The 25,358-nt window shown below is 41.4% G+C and overlaps 4 protein-coding genes across 6 annotated transcripts; all 4 read left to right on the forward strand.

Annotated features, from left to right (window-relative positions):
* The first annotated feature begins 4,966 nt into the window (after positions 1-4,966).
* Positions 4,967-5,696, forward strand: LOC138604904 (histone H1-like). Its single transcript, XM_069676939.1, has one exon. It carries the CDS (start codon positions 4,979-4,981, stop codon positions 5,606-5,608), a length of 630 nt encoding a protein of 209 aa, XP_069533040.1. The 5' UTR covers positions 4,967-4,978; the 3' UTR covers positions 5,609-5,696.
* A 462-nt stretch (positions 5,697-6,158) lies between these two features.
* Positions 6,159-8,472, forward strand: LOC138604777 (histone H2B 1/2-like). The gene is made up of 2 exons (XM_069676766.1): positions 6,159-6,204; positions 8,198-8,472. Exons 1-2 carry the CDS (start codon positions 6,159-6,161, stop codon positions 8,470-8,472), a joined length of 321 nt encoding a protein of 106 aa, XP_069532867.1.
* Positions 8,473-14,575: 6,103 nt separating this feature from the next.
* coa1 (cytochrome C oxidase assembly factor 1) lies at positions 14,576-21,730 on the forward strand. Of its 3 annotated transcripts, XM_069676940.1 has the most exons (6): positions 14,576-14,653; positions 14,885-15,029; positions 16,803-16,941; positions 17,238-17,389; positions 18,937-19,013; positions 21,420-21,730. In XM_069676940.1, the coding sequence occupies exons 2-6, from the start codon at positions 14,955-14,957 to the stop codon at positions 21,547-21,549; spliced, it is 573 nt and encodes a 190-aa protein (XP_069533041.1). In that variant the 5' UTR covers positions 14,576-14,653; positions 14,885-14,954; the 3' UTR covers positions 21,550-21,730. The 3 variants fall into 3 exon arrangements, with proteins under 3 accessions (XP_069533041.1, XP_069533042.1, XP_069533043.1); XM_069676941.1 differs by lacking the exon at positions 14,885-15,029; XM_069676942.1 differs by lacking the exon at positions 14,885-15,029 and having other exon boundaries at positions 14,597-14,653; positions 16,778-16,941.
* A 2,507-nt stretch (positions 21,731-24,237) lies between these two features.
* On the forward strand, positions 24,238-24,808 carry LOC138604916 (histone H2B 1/2). The gene has a single exon (XM_069676953.1). The coding sequence runs from the start codon at positions 24,245-24,247 to the stop codon at positions 24,617-24,619; it is 375 nt and encodes a 124-aa protein (XP_069533054.1). The 5' UTR covers positions 24,238-24,244; the 3' UTR covers positions 24,620-24,808.
* Positions 24,809-25,358: the final 550 nt, after the last annotated feature.

Below are 25,358 nucleotides of genomic sequence, written 5' to 3' on the forward strand. Positions count from 1 at the left end.
CGCAGCAGACTGAGGAAGATGTTTGGTTTGGGGTTCTCTTAAAATTGTACGTAAACCATTGAATTGTTGCATTTTTACCCTGATGAATGTCAAAATAACTAAAGACAATGACAAATAAATATAAAAAGCACGAGTGTCTTTGCATGGCAGCACTACGGCAAGTGTTATTGGCTCATGATTTATCAAGAACTACGCTGAGGCAAATGGTAGTCACACCAGATACTGACTGGTTTTCTGACCCCCCCCCCCTTAGACACAATGAAGCATCAAAAACAGACCAAGCAGATGATGAGGGGAGAAGGAAGCTGATTTAATAAAGAAAGCAACACCATGTGTGTCCTCTCAAGTTCCTAATGGCGCCTCCAGTGATACCTCACATTATGATGATAGCCCTTTCCCACCAAAATTAGCAAGTTGAAGCAAGTTTTTCAGACCCACTAAAAAATGCAGATCGCTCTTTTCCCATTGCCATTGGCGTATACTCCTGTCGCTCTCTTTTCTGCTGCGTCACCGTCTGACATGCACCGGAAGATGTTACGGTGGTTAGGTCTTTATTGTATCTATTACTCATTCAGTCTATTTATCAAACTCAGCAGCGACAAATTTGGATCAATGCCGATCGGAGCGATAATAATCGGCGATTATTATTCAGGTCTACTGCAGACTCATTTGACCCGGGTCTGAATGCCGATTGTAACCTTTCCCACTTAAGGCTTAAGAGAAAATAAGGATGGTATATTGTACATAAAGATAGAGAAACGACACAGACAGGGTTCAGTAAAATGATCATGGAGGTCGGAAATTAGATTATTTTAAGTTCCTGTAAAAAAACGCATTCCTGTATGTGACTTTTTCTTTACTTCCTTTGGATTTTGAAACATCTTTAAGTTCTAGTTGAAACTTTTCAAATTTAAAAGGGTTTCAAACAAGACGTCAGCATGTTACAATACCATGTTGCTGTTTCATTTTCATCATCATAAAACACTTGTTTTGGATCATACCACTACTATTATGCTATAGCCTGGCTGCTTTTCAGTCTGTACTCTATATGACAATCATAAAATTGAATAAAGATTTTTGTGCTTGATAGATTTTCTTCAGATGCTGGTGTCAGATTCATGAAAAGCCTTCATCCCAGAGAGCATTTCTTGAGATGACAGCAAAAACATCATGTGAAAGCTGTCTGTAATCAATTAGCAAGCTCAAAAACTCGGAACACTCCGAATGATTTGATTTACATCACATTCTTTTGGTCACCTATGTGAGAAACATGTATGCCTCAACTGCAGCCCGGGAGAACAGAAAGTAGGTCAGCCACGCCTCCTGCCACACACACTGAAACACAAGGGGGGGTGGCAACAGGAGGAACACCGAGGAACATACAAAGACACCAAAACACAAAAACACCTATAGTAAACCTGCAGCTATTTTTGTTTGCCTTATTTTGTTTACTTCAATGTATTTTAATTTATATGTATATTCATATTTATATTTATGTTATACCTCGAACTGACGACCTCGTCTCTATTGTTGAAATATACTGTACATTCAATTTGTACACAAAGTTTTGGAGGAAAAAAGGGCTGTGACTTTGTGCGCATGCCTAATGATGGAGCTGACTCATCCTGGTCGTCAATGGGGGCGCTAATGCGCCAAAAAGTCGCCTGTCTTCTATTACGTCCTCAAAAATGTTTTAATCACTTTGAACCCAGAAGGCAGGACTATTCAGCGGTCGACAACTGACCTGAAACAATGAGTGGAAGAGGCAGGGGTGGGATTTATAGATGAGTCCTTTCCCTGCACTCTCTTTATTCTGCTGTTATGGCTCCCCTCAGACCTGCTCCTTATGCTGCTAAATTCCGACACTTATGAGTAAGCCTTAAATACACTGGTGATGGTGACGCACCCCCTCGTGATTTTGTAGCAGAGGAACTATTGTTTCAGACAAATTGGCTCAGTGCCAAAGACATTTACTCTTTCATTTTGTTACCAAACAAGAAAGATTATGAGTTGGTTTTCTGTCAAGAAGCTCCCCTCCGCCGTTTCTTGGAAGTAGTGTCAAAAAAATCACAAGACCCGAGATGGAAGGAGCGGTTAATTGAATCCTCCATAGAAATTGATGTCACCACAACTGTGGTCAAATTCTGGACAGGCAGAATCCCGGATGAGGACGTTGAACTTTACCTGAAAAGGTACTGTGACATTCTTCAGCCTCCATTCAAACCAGTGGACAGATTTGGGATTTGGTATGGGGTGAGGAAATTCAAAGTCAGAATGAAAAAAGACAGCAACGGCCACCTCGTCCAAATACCCAACTCCATATCACTCGGTCCTTACAACGGCAGATTTTTATCGACTGTGTTTCCACTGACCTCCAAAACAACCATGACCCTCAACAAACTATGTTCTAAACTTATTTGGGGAACAAATCGTGAAGTCACCAAAAGATTGTTAATGTATAAAAGTAAAGAACATGGAGGTTTGGGATCACCTGACCTTAACATCCTATTGAAAATCCTTTTTGTTAAAAATGTGACTAATGCACTGAGTAAAGGTGCTGCATGGTCTGGTGGAAATAAAAAGCTTTGGAGTAAATTAAATGCAGGAGCCAGAAGTAATGTCCCATATTATAAGTTGATTTTTGGTGATTTTATAACTACATTTAAATATCTAAATATAAATTGGACTGGCTCATTCACCAAAGACACATATAAAGTAAAAAATGGCCAGCGTGGGTTTTAATGTGATTAATGATTTCAAAGCTGTCATGTATGGATTGTTTACTGAATCAATAACTGACAATGAGAGACGCCTCTTTTGGCTCGTCATGTGTGTGATACACACCACAATATGGAAAACTAGAGCAGTATGTCGGCCAGGTCTCCTCCCCAGAGCGGTCCCACTGAGCCAGACCCACCCAGTCAGGCTGCCGAGAGCGAGCACGTGCCCTCTGCCACACTTGAGGCAATAACACATTAAAAGAAATGAACGCAACCCTAAAAAAGCCTTAATAAAATGTTTAAATGACTAAATGTTGTCCATTGTCAGTGTTTAGTATGCCTAGCCAATTTCACCTAGGATACTTCATCACATTACTGATTAAATACTGCAGTGCGTTTGCAAAAGTTTAAGGTAAACTTTACATTTTAAAAGCGATTAATGAGGTCCTGTCTCCTCCGTGTAGCCCCCAGTGGAGGCTGTGCTGCCACGGTTCCCTGGGCATTGGCTCCTCTGGTTGCACCGGCACATCAAAAGGCACTCCATTTACTAATGTAATGTTGTGCAAAACTGAACAGGCCAAAATAATGTCGCACACTTTCTCTGGGGTATACAGCAGCATTCCCCCGGCTGGTCCAAGACAGAGCCACCTGCCCTTGAGCAACCCGAAGCAGCGCTCCACTGTGACCCGTGTGCGTGTGTGCGCGCACTGTTGAACCTGCGCTCAAAAACAATTGCACAATTTTACCATAGGCTATTTTGAGTTCATTTGCAAAAACAGATTTCTGCTTGCATTTATTATTTCAAATTTTGATGTGCAATAATTAGTTGTCATGTTTAGGCTATTTAGCTAAGTTAAGTTAAGTTTTTAAGTTTGATAAGTTTTCCTTTCAGACTCAGCCAGATTTTGCTGTGCTGCACCGCAAATCCACAGACTCAGATTTGCGTACACAATGTCAGACCTGACGTGAGATCTGATCGTAGCTTCCACTCACGTCCAAATTGATAAATGCTGAGGCATGCGTGGAAATGGTTGTACGCACAGTTTTCTGCTGTACGTTCGTTTGATAAATGAGGGCCATGGTGTGTATCATGGTATGGTTGATGAGTACAGTGACATATTGCAGAATAAATAACAATTACACATGTGAAGTAATTGTACGGTATGGATGAGGTAATACAAATGCAGAAGTATATGTACCAAAATATGATATTGTACTATAATAATATGATACAGCAGATATGCATACATAGAAAAACTGCAAAGTAGCTGCCATGTAGTGACTGGTGGATGAGTTTTAGAGTGTTGTGATCAGACAGTGATGCTGATGATTTAAAGCCTGAAGGGGGAGGAGACTTAACATACATAAACAAAGCGACACTTCAACAGTACTTTCTCACAATGATACAATGATTTAGACTGAAAAAAATAGTAAAAAAAATAAAATACAGCAAAAAACTATAGTAAAAAGCAGCTTCATACAGAAGCATTTTAAAGAGGGATTTCAAATGGATCGCCTATTCAGAATGGGTTCAGTCAGAATTAAAACTGTGTGAACCATCCCAGACAGCTATCGTTGAATTATCAGTGTGCTCTCTCATTATTCGATAACTTAATCATTTATTTGTTTATTTAATTAATTATTGTGTTGTTATTACAGTGTTGTAGTTAGTTCTCTTATTTACGCTGAAGAAATGTCCACAGACACAGTGAACAGCTCTGACAGGAAGCCTGGCCTCAGCCATCATCAGTGTGTTTGCTGGGACCCGAAGAAGTTGATTTAATCACAAACTGATCATCAGCTCATTGTTGTTTTTACTCGGAGTCCCTGAACAAACATGTGGGCCAGCAGGAAAACCACTTTTCACGGAGCTCTGAGGGATTTTAAATCATTTTAGGAGATAAATGAGCGCAAAAAGCCGCTGAGCAGTGCTGCTCACGGCGGTGAATATGTGAGGTTTGGAGGCTCCACAAAGAAAAGGCAGTGAGCAGCAGAGCTCAACATGACTTCAATATGAAGAGACACAAGTCCGCTATCTGCTGCTTCACTGTCAGCCCTCAGCGCGGCTCCCACATTTAGTTTGGACTCTTTTATCGGGGAAGAGAAAACACAAGAGGCTCGGCATCCACACGACTCAGAGGAGGCACGCGATGGGTTGAGTCTCCACGGTTCTCATAGTATGGTTAAGTACAGCCTCCTGCGCATGACATTCTAACAGTTCAGTCACTCCGTGTTGTAAACGACGCTCCGAGAAAACAATGGCAGAAGAAGCTCCAGCTCCCGCCGCCGCTCCCGCCGCCCCGGCTAAAGTGGCCAAGAAGAAGGTCACCAAGCCGAAGACGGGCGGCCCCACCGTCAGCGAGCTCATCGTTACAATTGTGGCCGCGTTCAAGGAGCGGGGCGGCATGTCCGCGGCCGCCATCAAGAAGGCTCTGGCTGCCGGAGGCTACGATGTGGAGAAGAACAAGGCCCGCGTCAAGATCGCCATCAAGACCCTGGTGATCAAGGGGGTTCTGGTCCAGACCAAGGGCACCGGGGCCTCCGGCTCTTTCAAGATTAGCAAGACGGCTGAGGTGAAGGCCAAGAAGCCGGTCAAGAAAGCCGCTCCTAAAGCCAACAAGCCCGCAGCCAAGAAACCCGCCGCCAAGAAACCCGCAGCGGCCAAGAAGGCCAAGGCAGCGACAGCTAGGAAGGCAGTAGCCGCTAAGAAGTCCCCGAAGAAGGCCAAGCCCGCAGCAGTCAAAAAAGCGGCTAAGAAAGAAGCTAAGAGCCCCAAGAAGGCCACCAAGAGCAAGAAGGTGCCAAAAAAGACCCCTGCAGCCAAGAAAGCACCCGCAAAGAAGACTCCCAAGCCCAAAACCAAGAAGGCAGCACCCAAGAAGAAGTGAGCTGTCAGCGCCTGAACAAACACAAAAGGCTCTTTTAAGAGCCACACACAAGTTCATCTGAGTGAATTCCTGCTTCTTGATATCTGTTTTGATGCTTCAACGATGTGAAAACGGTAAAATGTTTCCCTTCTACTCTCGTCCTCGGGTGGTGTACATAGTGTAATTTTAACATAATCGATGCATTTTATTGTCTTGCACGTTTTTTAATCAATCACTTGTTTTAAACCCGTCCTTTACTTTGAGCTGTTGTAACAAGTGAAAAACTCCAAACAGGGGATCAATACAGTCTCTTATCTTATCTCCCTGGGTATGTTTTTACTATGAATCTATTTTTTATTAATTACCCTTCTGAGTGCCTCAGGTTCTTTCAGTAACCTTTAACTTGGATCCCCAAACTGAAGAGCACCAGAGAGATAACTTTTTTTCCACAACCTTTTTTTTTTTTTTTTTACACCCATGCAGCACTCCATGCATTGCTTTTTGCAAAGCATAAAGTCCCTCTTGTTTGGGAGAGCAATGAAGGAGTATACATCGGATGGGTTTATCCAGCATGATTGAAAAAGAATCACTTCACCTACATAGTCTCCCCATCGTTGGTAAATGTCAGCCGAACCCAATCTTGACCGAATTTAGAGGCATATTTCGGCAAACTGGATAGAGGAGCCATGCCGGCTTGCTGCCCAGTTTCCGTCTGCCAGATGGGATACAGGTGGGGCGCTTGTGGATGTCGTTTTGATAGCATCTTCTTCACTTGGTAACTGCATACGCTGAAGAAAAAAATGGGAGCAGACCTCCTGTCACACAGGTATACCTTACATACGGATGCAGGAGAGGCGAACCCTGTATGAAAAAGAACCTTACAAGAGACAAACCCTAAATCATGTTTGTTGCTAAACCACTTTCTTATGCTCTTGCTAAAATGTACACGATTCGTCATGAACATTTGGTACCACTTCATCAGTGAATTTGCACATTGACATCTCGGTACACTGTAATGCCACATTAAAACACTTGAACCACTGTATCTGCACATTAACAACCTATACACTGTAATTGCACAGTAAACTGAAGCATCACGCTCAGTGGTTACTGCGTCCTTCAGAGTTGTAGATTTCTGTTGTTTTTGGATGTTTTTAAGACTTTGTATCCAAAGGTTTGTGTCAAAGGGGAGTGATGCACATTTTGTATGAAGTGATACGGTGCATGGAAGAGGGAACTGGAGAAAATCAGAGCACACCCATTGATCGGAGGGAAAAACACCTCCTCTAATTAATTGGCAAAACATTGAGTTAGCAACCCAAACGGAGGTAGAGAGTACATGATCAGCTGAAAGGTGACAGTATGAAATCCCTTGTGATGAATTTGACATACAATCGCTGCATGAAATAAAAATACTTCATGAAAATGTATGATTAAATTACAAACACTACGAACTTATAACATAATATAGACAGGCAGCTTGGTATTTACTTAAAGGGATAACACACATGTATGTATGTCAATTAATTCTTCTACAAAGACAAAGTATTTGATGCGTGAGAGAAACTCATCACATCCACAACAGTCTGGAGCAAAAGCAGCATGAACTGTTGTTTAGTAGTTATATTCTATGAAATGCGAATCCCTTTACCTTGAAAGTTTTGTTGGTCATAATTATTTTAAATACGTGTTTTATTAGTTTCCTCCTTCATTTATTATTGTTCTCGAGTCTTAAAGTCAACTTTCTCAGAGGCAACTTTTCCTGGAAACAGAAACTTTTACAATAAACCCAACACTCCACCCACTGAGAGGCTCAACCAATCACAGGCGGGGGATGACACAGTTTTCAATTTGCATGCAGTCCCTATTAAACGAGTCGGCTCATGCATTCGTCTATCTGTGTTGCACTGTTGCATCTGAACACCGACATGTCAGACCAACTTAAAACATCACCAGTGTTGTCAACTCCTCAGTGAGGAAAGTAGCTATTGGCTGTCCTACAAGTCACTAGAAGTCGCTAAATGATGTCATCGCCTAATTTGCATGATTTTATAAATTAACTTACTTCTTTTGATTCTTGGTTTGTTTGTTTTCTATTTTGCCATTGAAATAGGCCATCGCTTCTCAAGATAACTTCATGACTAATGCTTTGTCTAGACCCCCATTACATAAATCAATTTTGTCCTGTATTGTTAAATGTTAGAATATCAAAATTTAGAAAATCATTTACATTTACATCCCACTCTGTAAGCCAGGGCGGGATTTGCGCACGCGCGATTCATTTGCAGTGTGGCGCGGAGTGATGTGGGTCTCCTCTCCGCTCTGACTGCAGCTGGGACTGCTGCATGAGGCTTCTGTGCGACTGACTGCCTGTGAGTGCTTTGGGACGGGGGTTCACAGTAACACCTGCTGCTCATTGAGGACAGTAACTGCAGAACGATACGTGCTTTCAAGTCAGAGTCTCCAAAACACCAGAAAAGTCTTCAATAACACAAGAAAAAGTCGCTAGTTTTTTTCACTAGTTGCTTTTGACAAAAAAAAAGCCGCCAAGAGGATTTGGAAAGTCGCCAGATTTAGCGAGAAAGTCTCCAAGTTGGCAACATTGAACAGCACCCAAGAAGGGATCAAAGAAAGCCGTCTCTAAGGGCGCTACCAAGAGTGGCAAGAAGAAGAGAAGGCCCAGGAGGGAGAGCTACGCCATCTACGTGTACAAGGTCCTGATGCAGGTCCACCCCGACCCCAGGATCTCCTCTAAGGCCATGGAGATCATGAACTCCTTTGTCAGCGACATCTTTGAGTGCATTGCCGATGAGGCCTCCCGTCTGGCTCACTACACCGTGTCTGAGGGAACCAAGGCGGTGACCAAGTACACCAGCTCCAAGTAAACTGCTGCTGTCCATTTAAACACAGCGGCTCTTTTAAGGGCCACCCAATTTAACTGAAGCTCAATTGTCCTTTAATATATTCTGTTATTTATTTTGTTTTATTTGATTGTAAAGTAGGATTTTCCTATGCTCCTTTTACAGGGCTAACAGCACAGCTCATTTGAACTTTAAGCCCCTGTGTAGCTTCCCATATGAATTCCCATCTATTTGTCAAGTCATGACTGCTAAATGAGGCAAAATGAATAAATGCTAAATTAAATGTCTTCAATCAAATCCATCAATCGAATTTCATTTGTATAGCGCCAAATCATAACCAGAGTTATCTTGAGACACTTTACAGAAAGAGCAGGTCTAGACCGACTCTTTGTTATGTTATTTAAAGAGAGGCCCAACATGAATCACCATGAGTAGCACTTAGCAATATTCGGCACATTGGCAGAAAAACTTCCTTTTAACAGGCAGAAACCTCGAGAAGAACCAGACTCATGTTGAACAGCCACCTGCCTCGACTGGATGGGCCGAAAATGGGATAAAAGGAGAAGCAGGATAGAGACAGGCAAAGAGAGCAACAACAACATATGTTCTTGTTACCACAACAACAACAACAACAACAACAACAACAACAACAACAACAACATCATATGTCCTTGTTACATGAACAACAACAGACACATACTTATGGTTACAATGCCAATAATAGTGGTAGACTAGGGTGAAGATTGGCTAAATAAATAAATAAATAAATAAATTAGCGAGAGAAGCAGAGTAATGATAAAGGCTGAGGTAATCGTAATTGTAACAGTTGAAGTCAACAGGTCTACTATTAGCATTAGCAGCAGCAATAAAGCCGCAAAGCTAATGTAGCACCTATGCTAGCTTACAATTATCCTCAAACATGCCATGAGCTTAATAAACCAAGCACTGTCATCTACTGCAGAAAAGCATAGGAGCATACTTATGAACCATTAGTTGTTTATTAAATCCTCATGAAATTTAATTGAGAAGCTAATTGGGAAATGCATCGGAAATCAGAGACGATGTGAATATTATAATTAATTGTACTTCCTTAATTGTTCCTAATGGGGGACTGTGTTTTACATTCTGGTGAGTAACAATAGAGACCAGAGTTGTCTTTCATTTAGAATCATTAACTCTGGGCTATACCCTACATAAAATATTAACTGTTTTACTTTCTATGTAGACCTTCTTTACACCATGTGTCCTGAGTGATTTGATGACAAGTGGAAGTACAGGTGTACAGCTCCCAGGATGCATTGAGATCGGATCAGTTAGAACACATTCAGTGTGATCTGGGACACATTTGTCTACATTGGTCTGACAGTGTGTACACATCTTGGGCTTCATTAAAGACGGCCTGGACTACAGTCTGAAGTTCATACACTAACTGATGAACAACACAATTGTAGGGGAACATTAGGTTTTTATTTCATGTCTTCACTTGAGTGCACAGTCAGCTGCTCCCTCTCTCAGTGAATCTGCATCAGCTGTCATTAAGGCCACGTGTTTGATAAAGTGTGGAGAAGATCTGATCACAAGTGGACACTGAAAGAGCATGTTAATGCCACGTGTGAACAGCCTCCTGGTTTCTACACGATTAGATTTGGATGACAAGGAAGCGTCTATAAGTGAGGAGTTGACATTGGGTTTAAACTGCTCACAGGCATGATTCATTGTTTTCCTTTCAAATTAATTAATTGTGAAACAGTTACAAGCTTATGGTGGTGGTTTATTAATGGGCTTTTGAAATGAGTCCTAAATCAATAGCTCCTAAACCTCCTTGTTTTTTACGTTTAAATAACAAAGCTCTTTTAGTGACTTCTCTGGTGGTTCCCCATACCATATTTACACTGTTTGTTTAGTCGAATGATCATTTTGTGAGAAAGAGGAAAAATGTTGGCCAGGAAAAGGAGTTTGGATAAGATGAACGTTTTAACAAGATTAATTCTTGTTTTGTAATTAGTACTTTTGTTCTCCCACTTCTTTACTTCTTCTTTCACCACACACACTTTATTCTCCCAGTTTCTTTCACTACATTCTCTGTTACAGAAGGTAAGACCAAGTATTTTAATTTCTTGTTTCACATTAATATTTATGTTTTGTACGTCTTCATCTGAGCCGATCCAAACTCCTTCTGTCTTATCCTGATTTAATTTGGCACCTGAGGCCTGTTCATACAAGTTTAAATGATTAGTTAAAACATCCATTTCCTGTTGATTTTTTATGATGATTGTGATGTCATCGGCGTAAGCCATGGCTGTGACCTTGTGCATGTGTCCTACCCTGGAGCCAGTTAAAAGGCTGTCATTATTCATCTTGTTTATTAAAGGACAGATAGCCAAGATGTAAAGGGCGGCGCTCAAGGGACAGCCCTGCTTCACACCTCTCTCTACTTGAAACGTTTCTGTTAAAACACCGTTAACATAAATACACACACTTGATTTAACATACAGACATTTAACCATGTTTATGAAAGCGTCTGGAAAACCATACGCTCTCATGACAGCCCAGAGATAATCTCTGGAGATGTAGTCGAAGGCTTTCCTTTGATCAAGTCTGATTATATAAAATCCTTTAGTTTCTTCTGGTTGGTTTATAATTTCTCTTAAAATACAGAGATTATCGCACATCAGCCTTCCTTTTATTGCACATGTTTGTTCTACATCTATAATTTCATCTAGGATATCATTTAATCTATTCATAATTATTTTAGCAAATATTTTATAATCCGTGTTCATAATGGTTAAATGTCTATAATTATTTATGTCAGTATCATCACCTTTTTTATATAATAAACACATAATACCTTGATAAAATGAATCACCCATAGAACCACTGTGGAGGCCTTCGTTGAACACAGAGGTGAGGAGGTTTATGACTCCATCAAGGTTCAGCTGATGAAATTCGGCAGGAAGGCCGTCAGGACCGGGACACTTCCCCGTGTTTAGCTGTTGGATGGCCTGCAGCACTTCGTCTGTCCTGATCTCTCCCAGGAGGGGAGTAAAGTTTAAGGAGTCGTGAGAGGAGATAGACTTTAAGAAGGACTCCACAGTGGCTGGATCGGTATCGATCTTATAACTATCTGCACATAAATCTCTAATAGTTTCTCTTTTCATCTTTTCATTAAAAACATTTTCACCTTCTTGTTTTTTTATAGAGTTTATGAATTTGCTTACACGTAAATTCCGTCAATACGTGTCTTTGTCTTGTTATCAAACCTTGTAAAATCTGTTCCGAAGGGATACACACTTCTGAATACATCAATAAGTTTAGTTTCTTCACACATTTCTTTTAAAAGTTTCCCTTCAGGTCATAATTTAAAAGGTACATCACTAATTCTGTCGGTTTCCTCAGTCACAGTATTAAAATCTCCACAAAGGATGAACTTATAACCAACAAATAACAGTTCTTTAAGTCCTTTAAATAATCTCATTTTGTTCGTTTCTCTGGTGCGGTGTAAACATTTATAATTCGGTATTTCTCACCACGATAAAAGCAATCAATCATCAGCAGTCTACCTGGAATGACTTCTCTCTTTCTGAAAATTTCAACGTCATGATTTTTGAAAAATATTCCTACTCCATCAGCACTGTTTTCTCCTATTGATACAACACATTTACCTTGGAACCACAGGTCACAAACATTTCCAACATCATCATATGTTTTTAGTCTTAATTCCTGGACACACAAGACATCAAAATCAGTTTTCAATAAATAATTGATTTTCTGCACTCTGTTTCCAGCTGACTGAACACCCGAGCATTCCAGGTAGCGATTTTTTGGGAGGCTGATGATGATAAGTGGTGACACAGCTATGGAGAACAGTTATCATTTAGACGTTTTGCTTCTCTGTTACGACTGAGCGGGTTTCTTTTTCTTCTTCTTTTTTTTAACCATTTCAAAGGGAGTCTCATTTTGTGTGTCAGGGACAGGAAATTCAGGTGTCGGAGAGAACGATCCAGAGTTGGAGTCGGATAGGTTGGACTCTGAATCGTATGGAGGAGGACGTGGGGTGCTGGCTCTCTGGCCAGCTGTTAACTTTTCAGAGCTGACGTCAGAGCTCGGGGTTTCACTTGCACTTTCATAATGTATGTTTTCATTTTCATCTTCAAAACTCTCAGCAATACTGTAAATGTCATCAGCATCGCTATCAATGGTTAAAGAACCCTCACCTGGAGACGAAGAGAGGTCATCAGGAGGTGGAGCTGGGGGCCGCGGCAGGGAAGCTGGCAGGGGCTGGTTGCTGCTTTGATCTTGACTTGTTGCCTTGTGACCCAACGTGCCACATCTCCAGCACTCGACAGTGGAGCATTGTTTAACCTAGTGGTCGTCAGAGATTAGGTCGGCGGTACATGATTCTCCCGTTATAGGGGCCCAAGAAATAGAGTTTGGAATTTGATTGACTTGTCCGTTTGAGTCTCTGTGTATTTTGACTTTAAATTTGCGCATGCCATACCAGATTCCGAACTTGTCAACAGGTTTAATGACTTAGAGGATTTCGCAGTATCTGCGCAGGTACAGTTCGATGTTGTGGTCAGGGATTCTGCCGGTCAAGAATTTTTTGGAGGCTTGAACCTCCAAGAAGCGGCGAAGCGGAGCTTCCTGAAGAAAACACAATTCAAAGTCTCTCTTGTTTGGGAGAGCAATGAAAGAGTACACATCGAAGGTGTTTATCCAGCATGATTGAAAGAGCAATTCTTCACCAACATAATCATGGTTGGGAGGATCCCCGTCGCCGGTATATTTCAGCCGAACCCAGAATTAATTTAGAGACAGTTGAGAGTTTTCTGTATTTTGATATAAGATTGACATGGAGATAGCATGTAGGCAATGTAGTCAATAAATGCCAAAAAGTTATGAATGTCATGAGATGTCTTGCAGGCTTGACACAGGGAGCTGATTTTGTATCTCTAAAATATGTAGCTTTAATAAGATCTTGATTGAAGTATGGAAGCATTAGATATGGATCTCAGCAGCAACATCTGTTTCAAAAGATCTCAATAGTATACACAATCTGGCTCTAAGAGTGCGCCTGGGTGCAGTTATGTCTTCACCAGCGTGTGCTCTCCAAGTGGAAGCAGGCAAAATGCCCCTGGCGCTACGAAGGAAACAGCTAGCAGCAAATTACTGGGTCAGCCTAAGAGGACAGGATTAGAGCCATAAAACAAAGAAGGTGCTGCAGACATGCTGGGAGAGGGAGAAGAAGAAAAAAGAAAGCATTGGCTGGACAGGGGAAAGAATAGCAAGAGACATGGGAGTCTTTGAGAGAGAGTTTTGTCAAACTGTGGTGTGGCCTGAGAGACCTCTGGGAGTATTGGAAAGTCCAGTAGTTGATTTTAAACACTAAACAATAAGAATATTCAGATTTAGGCCCAGAACACTGCAATTATAAGGAGAAGAAATATACTGACAGAATACAAATTGTTGTGCCAAAACTCAAGTTGAAAATGAGTAAGAGAACTTTAGATTATGTATGTTTGCAGTAGAACTGTATGCAACAGTGATGGCAGTGTAATGGAGTGAACACATTCATTCAAGGAAAATAGTTATATGAATTGATTCAGTAACAGCGCATCAAGACAGGGACAGTCAAATGTCACCAGGAGTTGCTTTATGAAATAGTGTTACAAACACAAGACTATCAAGACAAGGGAAGAATGTAAGGTTCATGTGGGTCCCAGCACACTCAGGGATACCAGGAAATGGGCAGACAAAATTGCAAAAGAAGCAGGAAGAAACGTAATTGTTGAAATCAATATCAAATCATAAAAAAACAGAGGGGAAAGGCACAATTTTGAGAGAAGTTAACCAGCAGTGGCAACAACAATGGAATAATAAAACTAAGGGCAGACATTTACATTCAATACAAACCAGTGTTGGTATATCAACAGATAGGGGGACAAGGCGGAGAGAACAGTGTCAAAAGTATTTTTGAAAGTGGAGACAGTTCACAAGGAAGAAAGTGGATTCTACTTTTTTGGATATTATACTTTTCAAGGGCGACTGGACTTGATAAGCGGATTTAAACGGTTAGAAAATGAAGAAAAGTAAAACCTGAAGGTGGCAGTAATGCAACGTTATGGATGTCGGCTGCCGTAAAACACCAAAGAAGAAGAATAGAAGCCGAACATGAAACTTCAGGGGTAAAAGAGACGAATCAAAGGTAACATCTGTGTGACTGTTGTATGTCTGTGTCTGAATGATTGTTTCATTGTAGCACACCGGCGTTAAAGCTTTCGGTACAGATGTACAAACAGCGGGTTCTGTCCGGCTTCCTCCTGCTAACTGTGTGTTATGCTAACTAGCACAGACACCATGCTAGGCTGCTATCTTGACCCGGGCTGTGGTGCTTTACATTATATATCCTCACTCGCGCCTCTTCCTTGTGTCTTAGATCCTCAGATCAAGGATGAGAGAGTGAGAAGTGAGGCAGAGACATAAGGACGGAGGAGAAGAAGAAGAAGATGCTAAATGAGAACATTTTGGTTCCACAACGTCTGGGCATACCTTTATACTTCAGACTCAGCTACGTATATTCTGTATGAGAGTATTAACACATTAAAGCTGTCATGGCACAAATATAAAAAAAGATAACATGAACAATGTTTAGTGCAGCATTGAACAGGTATCGACACAGTCACTTACATTAGACATCGTTTTAAACGGATTTGCAGGTTGGAGTTCCCTTAAACTGTGCAGCAAGATAACGTAGAAACTGAATTCAAGAGTTTTTGACAGTTACTTGTGGATACGTGTTTGTCATCTGTGCACGTCAGTGCTCTGGCATCATAAAAACGAGCTCTGAGCTCGCCTTTGCAACCACAGCCACACACAGCGGAACATCACAAGTTAATTCAAACTTTAGCTGACCAGTTAATGTGATCTTTTACACCACAGATGACTCATGCTTTAGATGTATTGAGTTTTAGTTATTGTGAAGCTTTTACCGATTTGACTCTCCTCTCTATTTACTCGATGTTTCCGTGGCATTACGGTATTTTTAAGAAAACAGAAGCATAGACGAGTTTGTAGCGATCGGCGATGGCGAGTGTAAGGTTCACTATTGTTATGTAATGTTGTCCACAGAAAAAATAATGTTCCAGCAAACTGTGTGTCTTACAATGTCTCAAAAGACACCGATTAATTGAGATAAAGCTGCGAAATGCAATCGAGTCGTTTATTTCCTCGTTTGTGGACAACGGACTCATAAGCCACGCCCACACACATCTGTGACCGCCACCAGTTTATTCAACACCAGTTAAACTGTGACAATTGTTACAGCTGTGCCGGTGTCTATCAGAACGGTAGAACCCTTATCTTGAGAAGCCCAGAGGCGTCGTTAGGATCTTGAAACATTGGGGGCTAAGCCCTGTCCAGAAACCTTTAGATTTCCCCCATAATTGAAAGATGTGAGACTCGGTAATGTGCTCTACCAAGAGGTTCCGATCTGGTGCGCTGGCTGGTGTTTACAACATGAAGTAAAACAACAAGTGATGCATTTATAAGACGTTCACTTTGAAATTATAAGTATCTCACACAAAGCACTTATTCCCTCTCATCATCCTTACCACAGCTCCTTCACTAATCTGAATCTAAGACATTGTGGTGCCAAAGAACACTGACTCAAGCTAATGTCTGCTTTCTAACAGAGAACAGAGGCTTTATTCAGCCCTGCATGTCCCACAGTTAGATGGGCAAACAGATGTGTAGAGCCAAAGTGATCACTTGGTAAGGGTTATTTATGGCACTGAACCAAAAACACAACATGAGGAAAACAAAATGAGTAGACTATGTTGAGGTGTATCTGCGGTATATCTGTTTCTGAGCAGCAGTGTGAGTCGTCTCTACTGACCCCAGGATTGTGTGGATGTGTGGGCTAGTTTTATTTGTGCTTCAGAACGAAAACAGCTGTGAAAATGTCTTGAGTTGTTTGAGAATGACTGGGGTAGAAAACACTCATCTAAAGGGTGAACATTTGTGGCTGTAACCCTGGATGCCCAGGTCTAACGACGCCATTGGAGAAGCCATAAATATTTTTAATTAACAAGACAAGATGTGTAAAGTATCATAACCATAACTTTTTACCTTCTGAACAGTGTAGAAATGTAATTTTAAACCTCCCAACCTCTATTTTAATGGTCTTATATAAACACATTTTAGAGTTTACTTAATTATTTACCCAAGTTGCTGGGTTTTGCTGCTGAATGCTTTTTGGTTACATATAATAACTGATTTTTGATTATTTCTTTGCAAATGATTCCTGGTTCCCTGCTTACTTTCATGCAAGTCTTTCATGGAAACATTTCCTCCAGTTGACCGACCCGAGCAGTTTCTGTCAGAGCAGGAAGGAAGCAGAGATGAGGGTTTCCACCAGTCACCTGCAGCAGCTCACCATCTTCACCACCGTGCTGACCGGTGGAGGGATCGGCACCATGTACTACCTTCAGCAGAGTGAGTACAGACGAGCACTGTGTGTTTATATTTGTGTTTGCTTATGTTAGTTTTTCTTTGCTTCTGGGAACTGTTGAGGTTTGAGTTAAGTTTTGAAATAATTCTGTCTAAACTTGGTTGAAATTGGTGACGAGAATGAAGGTTTACTTCCACCGTGAGACACCAATGCAGCTCATTTTAACTGCTCTTCGTCATTACACATAAGTGCACATGTCTAAAACAGTCCAAATGTGTATTATTAATATCTAACAAATTATTTTGTACCTCTTTTTTGCACCTTTCTGTGCGTGAACTAGAGAGATTCAGCGAGTCAGACTATCACCGACTGGCTCTGCAGAAGTTAGAAGATTGTCCGCTGGCCATGGAGAGTCTGGGGGCTCCGCCTTTAAAGGTCCACAACATCCATCTGAGTGACAGACACAACCGAGTAGATCCGCACACTTCACAGGTACTGTGGTCTACAGAGCAGTCCCTCCAGGATGCTTTTCCCGACCTCAACTTTACTGCAAATTTGACCGGTCATCCTATTTCTTTGCACGTGTGAAGTCTTGTATGTCACCAAACTGGCGTCTTTCATATTCAAAATATTGATCCCCTGAGGTCTGTAATGTTGTATAAACATCTGAGGGCATCTTTTCCTGTAATACTTACTTGTTATTGATGTTTGTACTATGTTTTTGGACTATTTGATATCAGCAATGACACAGTGTAATAATTATCCTCCTTCCTATTATCAGCAGCTGAAATAAAGCGAGCGGTGTAGTGTGTGGATTCTCTTTGCACATATAGACAGCATTGAATATGCACATGCGGTGCAAAATGAGCATTTCATGGCTATTGACTTCAGTATTTCTCAGTTTTTACACATTTTATTTGGCGTCTTGTCACAGAAATTGACCGGACGTGATGTCAGAAGACAAACAGCTCGCTCAGCCAATAGATGGCTTCATTGGAGCGTTTGTCCCAGTCGCTCACAGTGGACGTGTTACCCAAAAATAAAAAGCCTCAAAACATTTTTTTAAAAAGCTGCCATGGCAGCAACACTCACAGGAAATGCTGTGACATCCTGGAGGGACCGATAAAGTCAGCTGTTGTTCTGTGACTATTTGTAACTTTAAGCTGCCACGTTTGACTCACTGCAAATGTTAGTCTGACTCTTTGGCCTTGGACTTGTCCTAAAATTGTGCATGTGATCATCGCTGCTCGGAAACACAGGAAGCAATGTTTTAGTCTCACCTTACTGTTCTTTGATTCAGTGACTCGACCAATGTCTGAGTTCTCTTCAGGTAAAATGTCGATAAAAGTTCGGAGTAAATTCCCTAAAATGTTTCCTTAGATGTCTTGAAGTGGTTAGTTTCGCTGCGTTCAAAATTGAAAAATTGAAATTGAAAACCGCTGAAAAGTTTGTCTAAAGTCTGTGGCAGCTGAAAGCTGCAGACACCAAACAGACGTGCAGCAACTTGGGAAAAGTGTGTGACACTGGGAAAAAAAGGGGAATCGTTTTCTAATATTAGAAAAATGGACACAAAAAAGATGCAACAGGGTTTCACGTCACAAAAGATTTTTTTATATTTAATCTTAATATTTGGACTTCTACTTTCCCACAAGCGCACGAATGCAGTCACTAAATAAACAAATGAGGGAGCAAGAGAGAGGGATTCATAAAATATAATATAAATATAAATATAAAACTCTGAGTAGTCCTCTGCATGCAATTCAAAGAGCGGGATCGTGTGGAGGCACAGATCAAGAGATCGCTATAAATACCTTTCTATTGCATCAAAGGTTCGCAAGAGCTCAGCTGCCTCCTGATTCCTGAGCTGAAGAAACCCAAACAAACCTCAGTGGAGAGAGGTTCATGTAATCACTGAGTTTAAGGCTTGAGAAGTCTCGTGAGATTTTAGTGGCATTCAGATGATCAACATCTCTACCACACAGTCATGTACTTTAAGATCTTCCTGCACTTTAACAGTCTGAATGTTTGTTGTGTTGCAGATAAAGATTCCTGTGACCGGGTCAAAAAATGGAGGTTATCTGTTTACGTCGTCAGTCAGAGACCCCGATACAAAGAGGTGAGTACTTCCTGCTCTGTGTAGAGTTCAGTACCTTTCAGTTCAGTGTGTTGTTAAATAGTTATGTGTTATGTAAATGATTGTGTGAGGGGACTTAACTGTGCCCCTTGAAAATACAGTTATGACTTAGACACTTTATTTGGTATAAAAGAGCAACTTGTGCACAGATGAGATCAGAGAAACCAACAGGAGAGAGGTTCACCCACATGATGCACCTTCTGTAGATAATTGCATTTACAATCTATTAGCTATCACATTTCCTATTGTAATACTGTAGTGTACCTGTAAAGTAAAATCAGACTTGGCTGTTCAAAGCTTCAACTATTTGTTCCTGTTTCACAAATAAAAAGTTTTCCAGCTTAGCATTTAATATTCCACTTCTGTCTCAGTGTTTCAAAACATGTCGTTTCTAAATTTTAACATATAATTTAACTAGCTGAAGGATTGGAGTCAGCTAGGGAGCTAAAGTCTTCAGCAGCCCAGCTGGCAGCCCACAAACAGTGTTTGAGTAACACCGAGTTTAAATGTGAAACTGCTTTATGCATTTTTTTATTTAGAATCATCAGGTCGATTTGTTTTGCAGAGGAGGAGACCTCGGATCATTCGGCTCCCAATAAAAACCTTGTGAATGATGAACACTGAAGAATAGTAGACACATTTTTTCATTGTACTTTCACATTTGAAACAGAGCAACACTTTCATTCCCATGTTGTGCTAAATTTTGTATCAAACTTAGAATTAAAGGTATAATAAGGTTTTTAAGGATATAAGGATTTTTCCTTGCATTTTGTCAACACATTCAAACTGGGCCCCTCCTCCTGGGCTCTTTGTCACCAGAAGCTCACTCTCAGGCTGTGTTCGAAATGCTGTACTACATACTACATACTGCATACTGCATACTACATACTGCATACTCCATACTGCGTTGGCGGTAGTATGTAGTATGGAGGAGCTTTTCAAATTCATTTTGCAGTATGCTACGCCAGGCGGAAGTAAACCTTAGCTGTAAACCCCTTCTGCTGGAATGCTGCTGCTGTCCGTCATTTCACCTGCTGCTGTGACATTCCAGCGCTTTGCATTGTGGGTACAGTAGGCAAGGTAGACTGGTCTGATGCATACTGGAGATTTTTTCCGAATCATTAGGACATCCGGGTATTTTTGGCGTACTGCACATTTTGCTTTTGTTTGCATACTACAGACTACACTTTGGCCAAATCAGTACTAATGCTAGTATAGTATGACATTTCGAACACAGCATCACTATCTTTTGCGAGAACACGCCCAACCTGCCAAGCTAACACCGACAGCATCATGGTTACCTTTGCGCAAGCATGCTAACTGCCGGTTTGTCCTACCCGGTTTGAGCCATCTATCTGTCCAACAGAAAGAAGGCCAACTCTGCATCGCTCTTTTGCCATGTTTGCCGGTCTGAATGGGGCCTAGTTGCTCATTTGAACCACTCCCACACTCACCTGTACGCTATGATTGGGAATAGATGCAGAGGGAAGGGTCTCACAAGGGTCTGCACACACCCTCACCAACACACATGTATTGAGGCCTAGAAGTGATGATTTATATTATATTAAATTTGTGAAAGTCTATATTTTATTTTTCTAGGAAAATCCTACTTATTATACCTTTTAAAAATCAGGTTCTTTACCTGAATGTGGTGCACCATGGGTAATCTCAGTGTGCCTTTGGGAGTTGGGTGGATAGGGTGTCTCTGTACAGCGTCTCTCTTACGGATGTCCTACTTGAAGCTGGAGGATGGGGAGCAGCTCGTTCTTCCTCTCAGCCTTCACACACTCATCATGCTGCACTTTGTGCTGTTTTTCCAGCTGCTTGAACAAGTTAGTCATGTTGCTTTGCGGCTCCCCTGGAGGAGTGGCTGTTAGTTTAGGGAGCGCTTGATTTGATCTGCATTGAGTCTTCTACGCGCGGAGCATTTTAAACGTCAACATCACCGTCAGTCATGTTTGTTTAATTGTGAGAAGGCAAAATCGTGGTCAGGATTCATATTCGATTAACTGTGCAGCTCTAATTGGAATTATTGACATTAGGGGGAATCTTGTAAACTGTGCAAACTGAGTCTCAAAGTGCCCTTCAGTGTTGATCATTTACAAGGTTTGAATGTGAAGCAGAATCTTCCAGAGAGGCTTCCTCTCCAAAACCGGCCGACCTGATATTAAAACTGCTAAAAACACTGAATAAAGAATCTTTATACTGAAAAGTTGTGTTTCTTAGTATGTTGCTTTACTTTGAAAAAATAAACACTAGTCCAAGCTTACTTATTAAATGGCAAATGAGATTGACAAAATTCTGAGTCGGGTACAGCCTTAGGTTTTTCAAAATGCAACTTTGGATGTGTTGAAGGCATCCCTGAGCTGGGTTTGTCCCTCCCTGCAGGTGGAGTCTGAAGCAGGCGGTTCTGAGGCTCCGGGAAGGACAGATCATCGACCTGCTGAATCCTCCGTCACCTGCAGCAACTCTGCGTACAGAGGACTCACAGGGGCTGGACACAGGCCACTGGCACTGACTGACTCTGTGCAGTAATGAGAACAATATGATGGGAAGTCGTCCTGCTATATGTGTGTCTGTCAAAGGACAAATCCAGCTCCAGTACCTTGTTAAAGAGACACTCATGTTGCACAGCTCTGTGAGGCTTCAGACTGATCTGGATTGTTGCTGTTTGATTAAATAATGTGATTTTGACTTGTTGCACTGACTTCAGTACATTTCCTTTCAGAGTTTCAGATCAAAAGCAATTTGCCGTCTAACATTTTGGTTTGCTTATCCAGGTTAAAAGCAAGTTTACAACTTACCTCCTAGACATAAATACATATTTCAAACAAAGCAACAAAGAGAGGTAGGGAGAGTGTGTTTGTGTGACTTTGACCGCAACTTCCTATTTCCTGTGCAGGTGTAGATGACGGAAATGGGCCCAATCCCAATCTCCACCCTAAAGCCTAAGCACTGAACACTCACAGACTTTAATGGTGTCAGGCGTGCAGTGTGTGAGTGCGTGAGGGTTTGAGAACTGCATAAAAATGAGGAATAGAACACACTATCATGCCATCACACGTTGCCTAGAAACCAGATGGGCCATTAAATCTAATAAGTAAAAAAGTCGACCTGCAGCATGTGTTTGTGTGTCTTACAGTCAACAAGCCTGTGCCTCACAAACTTTCTTGGACAAATTTATAAAAGATGACATTTGAAATGCAATATGTGTAACTTGTATTCACATATACATGCTATACTTCTCTAAAAACATTTCAAATCCATTTCTGTTTTGGGGTTTTTTAAGCACAACATAACATCCAGTGACGTCAAATAACTGTCGGATATTGAAAGCTGAAGTAATCCTGGAAAAAGGGGCAAAAGCTCTGACTCAAAGCACTTCTTCTGACACTACAGCAAAAGAACTCCAGGCAGCCTGTTTGGACTTAGGTGTTAAAGGGGTCTAACCTGTTGATGATCCCATTATTGTGAACTTTCAGGTCTCTTTCTGATTAAACATTTGAGACAATAATGACTTAAAGCAATACATAGAAAATAGCTTCATGGGTCCTGAGAGTGACCATGTCAAGTCTTAGAGGTTTTAAGGTTAACAGGCGAGATGTCTCTTCCTGCTTTGAATTTACGACTTCCCACTCCTTCATGTCTGCCTTAATCGTGTAACACAGAAAGTAACATAAGCTAGAACCAGTATTGCCAAATATTTACTCGTGTACACGTCTCTACCATCACATGGCATAGACTGTGATATTGCTCAACCTCGCTGCTGGTTATGACAACAACACAAGGATATGACAGTTATAACGACCAGATAAAGAGATATTAAATTTGTGTGTTTGAGGCAACCACAGAAGAGGCGGGGATGTAAGGCTCGAGCGATTATACTAAAGAAGAGGATGAAGACTGACAGAGAGAGAGAGAGAGAGTAATGAAGGTCGGCAGCAGTTCGGCTCTCTTCAAGGTGAAGTAATTTCACCTGAGATAGGAGGTTCGAGTGCTTGTGCATTCAATCTTGACTCAGGTGTGACACTCAGTGTGATTTTACTTGCGACAGCGTGGACTTATAAGCTAAAGACAAGTGTTACACGTCCAGGTGCATTAGACAGTTTACTAGCTGATGGGAAACAAAATGTACTTTAACCAAATTTAACAGAGTTTAACCAAAATTAAATGTTTAATTCTAAATACCAGGTATTGTGGAGTACTAGGTTTTGAGCAATGTGTCTGTTTAATTAAATGTAGATTCTCGAGAAAAAAAAAGTCGTCTACAACAATCAAAATGAAACATTTCCTTATCCGGGATGTAAATCATAGGGGTAACTTTTACGATTGTGTTTTTTTAACGCGCCCCCAGTCACAAACCACAATCTGTCATTGACCTCTGCTACTTTCTCGAGTATTAATTATAATCAGTGTAACCCAGTACTTCTCAGTCTTTTTCGTACTGTATTGTGCAACAACAGATAAGTGTTTCTGAGAGTACATCACAGAATGAAAAACTTACTTCATCTAATAATAATTTGAAACATTTAATTAGAATTATAGAATAGATTAAGTTAATTAAGAAACTTCGATAACATTAAGTTCCACTAAGGTAACAATACAGAGATCAGAGACGACACCTGTCTAAAGAGCCTATGAATTGACTGAGGGGCCATGGGGCAAACTTTATTGTAAAACAGTAGATTATTATCGCGCTTAGTCTATGTCCGCATTTTTTTCTGTGGGTGACATATCGTGTTTTTGATCAGATAAGAACAGTTCCCTACCTTAAATTTCCTGTATTTGTGCATGTTGTACATTTTAATCAACAGGAATTTTTGGGGTAGAATAAACCGATCTGCTGGTAGCTTTAATAAAACTAACAGACGACGACAACAACAACAACAACAACAACAACAACAACAACAACAACAACAACAACAACAACAACAACAACAACAACAACAACAACAACATACACATTTACTTTGAATTAAGGTTCACTGTTGGTCATAGTTCAACCACATGTCTTCCTCTTGCTCGATCCGTCACGAGACAGCAAGGTTGCCATGGAAACAGGAGCTTTCACAGTAAGACCACCGCCAACCCAGAGAGCAGCTCAACCAATCACAAGCAGGGAACGACACAGTTTCTTTTGCATACAGCCTGTATAAACACAGTCGCTCCACCCCTGCGTCAACATCGTTACTAACGAGAATCGCTTCAGAATCATGCCTGAACCAGCGAAGACAGCGCCCAAGAAGGGCTCAAAGAAAGCCGTCGCTAAGAGCGTCAGCAAGAGCGGCAAGAAGAGGAGAAAGACCAGGAAGGAGAGCTACGCCATCTACGTGTACAAGGTCCTGAAGCAGGTCCACCCCGACACCGGGATCTCCTCTAAGGCCATGGGCATCATGAACTCCTTTGTGAGCGACATCTTTGAGCGCATCGCCGGTGAGGCCTCCCGTCTGGCTCACTACAACAAGCGCTCCACCATCACCTCCAGGGAGATCCAGACCGCCGTCCGCCTGCTGCTGCCCGGCGAGCTGGCCAAGCACGCCGTGTCTGAGGGAACCAAGGCGGTGACCAAGTACACCAGCTCCAAGTAAACTGCTGTAATCTATCTGAACACAACGGCTCTTTTAAGAGCCACCCACTTTAACGGAAGCTCATTTTGTCCTGTAGTGCGTTTGTGTTGACATCGCACCGTTCTTTGCTGTATTGTGCTGGTGGGGCTAACAAGCTTTACAAGCTCTGTGGTTGGGCTTGAACTGGACAGGCTGGAGTCAGTGAGTGAGAGGAGGATGAAGGACGAAACTAGAGTAATTTTGGACAACTCCTCTCGTCTTCTCCATGATAAGCTGTGGCAGACGGGCAGCTTGCTCAGCCACTGCATCATTCCACCAAGCTAAAGAGCACTTTGTAATGTTGTAATAGTCTATAGTCATATACTATACTGCACATTCTAAGCTTAGGCCAAAAGGCAACAGAACTTTGTAGTTCTTCAAGATGTGTCGGTTCTGAACTGACTGGTGGATGGAGCTAGAAATATAAGCCTATAAGACTTAATTTAAATTGTTTTTGTTAAAAACGTATCAGCTGCCATCTTAAGAAATGCTCTCTGGGTTGGTGATCGCTCCTTGTGGCAGAAGAGAAGGGGCAGATCAAGAAGTGGCCCCTTCTACAAGCTGCTGCACGGAGATTTTACATCTGATCACCAACACTTACAGATCAGTTGGCGTGGTACACCCAGTAAAAATATATTTAATATTATAAATGATTATACATATGGGGGATTGATAGAATATAAAAATATAACTGATAATTACACTAAGGTGATGTAAATTA

Source organism: Semicossyphus pulcher, unplaced genomic scaffold (assembly GCF_022749685.1).
Source record: "Semicossyphus pulcher isolate SPU_LCO1_2020_fin unplaced genomic scaffold, fSemPul1.0.p SCAF_27, whole genome shotgun sequence".
NCBI lineage: Eukaryota > Metazoa > Chordata > Actinopteri > Labriformes > Labridae > Semicossyphus > Semicossyphus pulcher.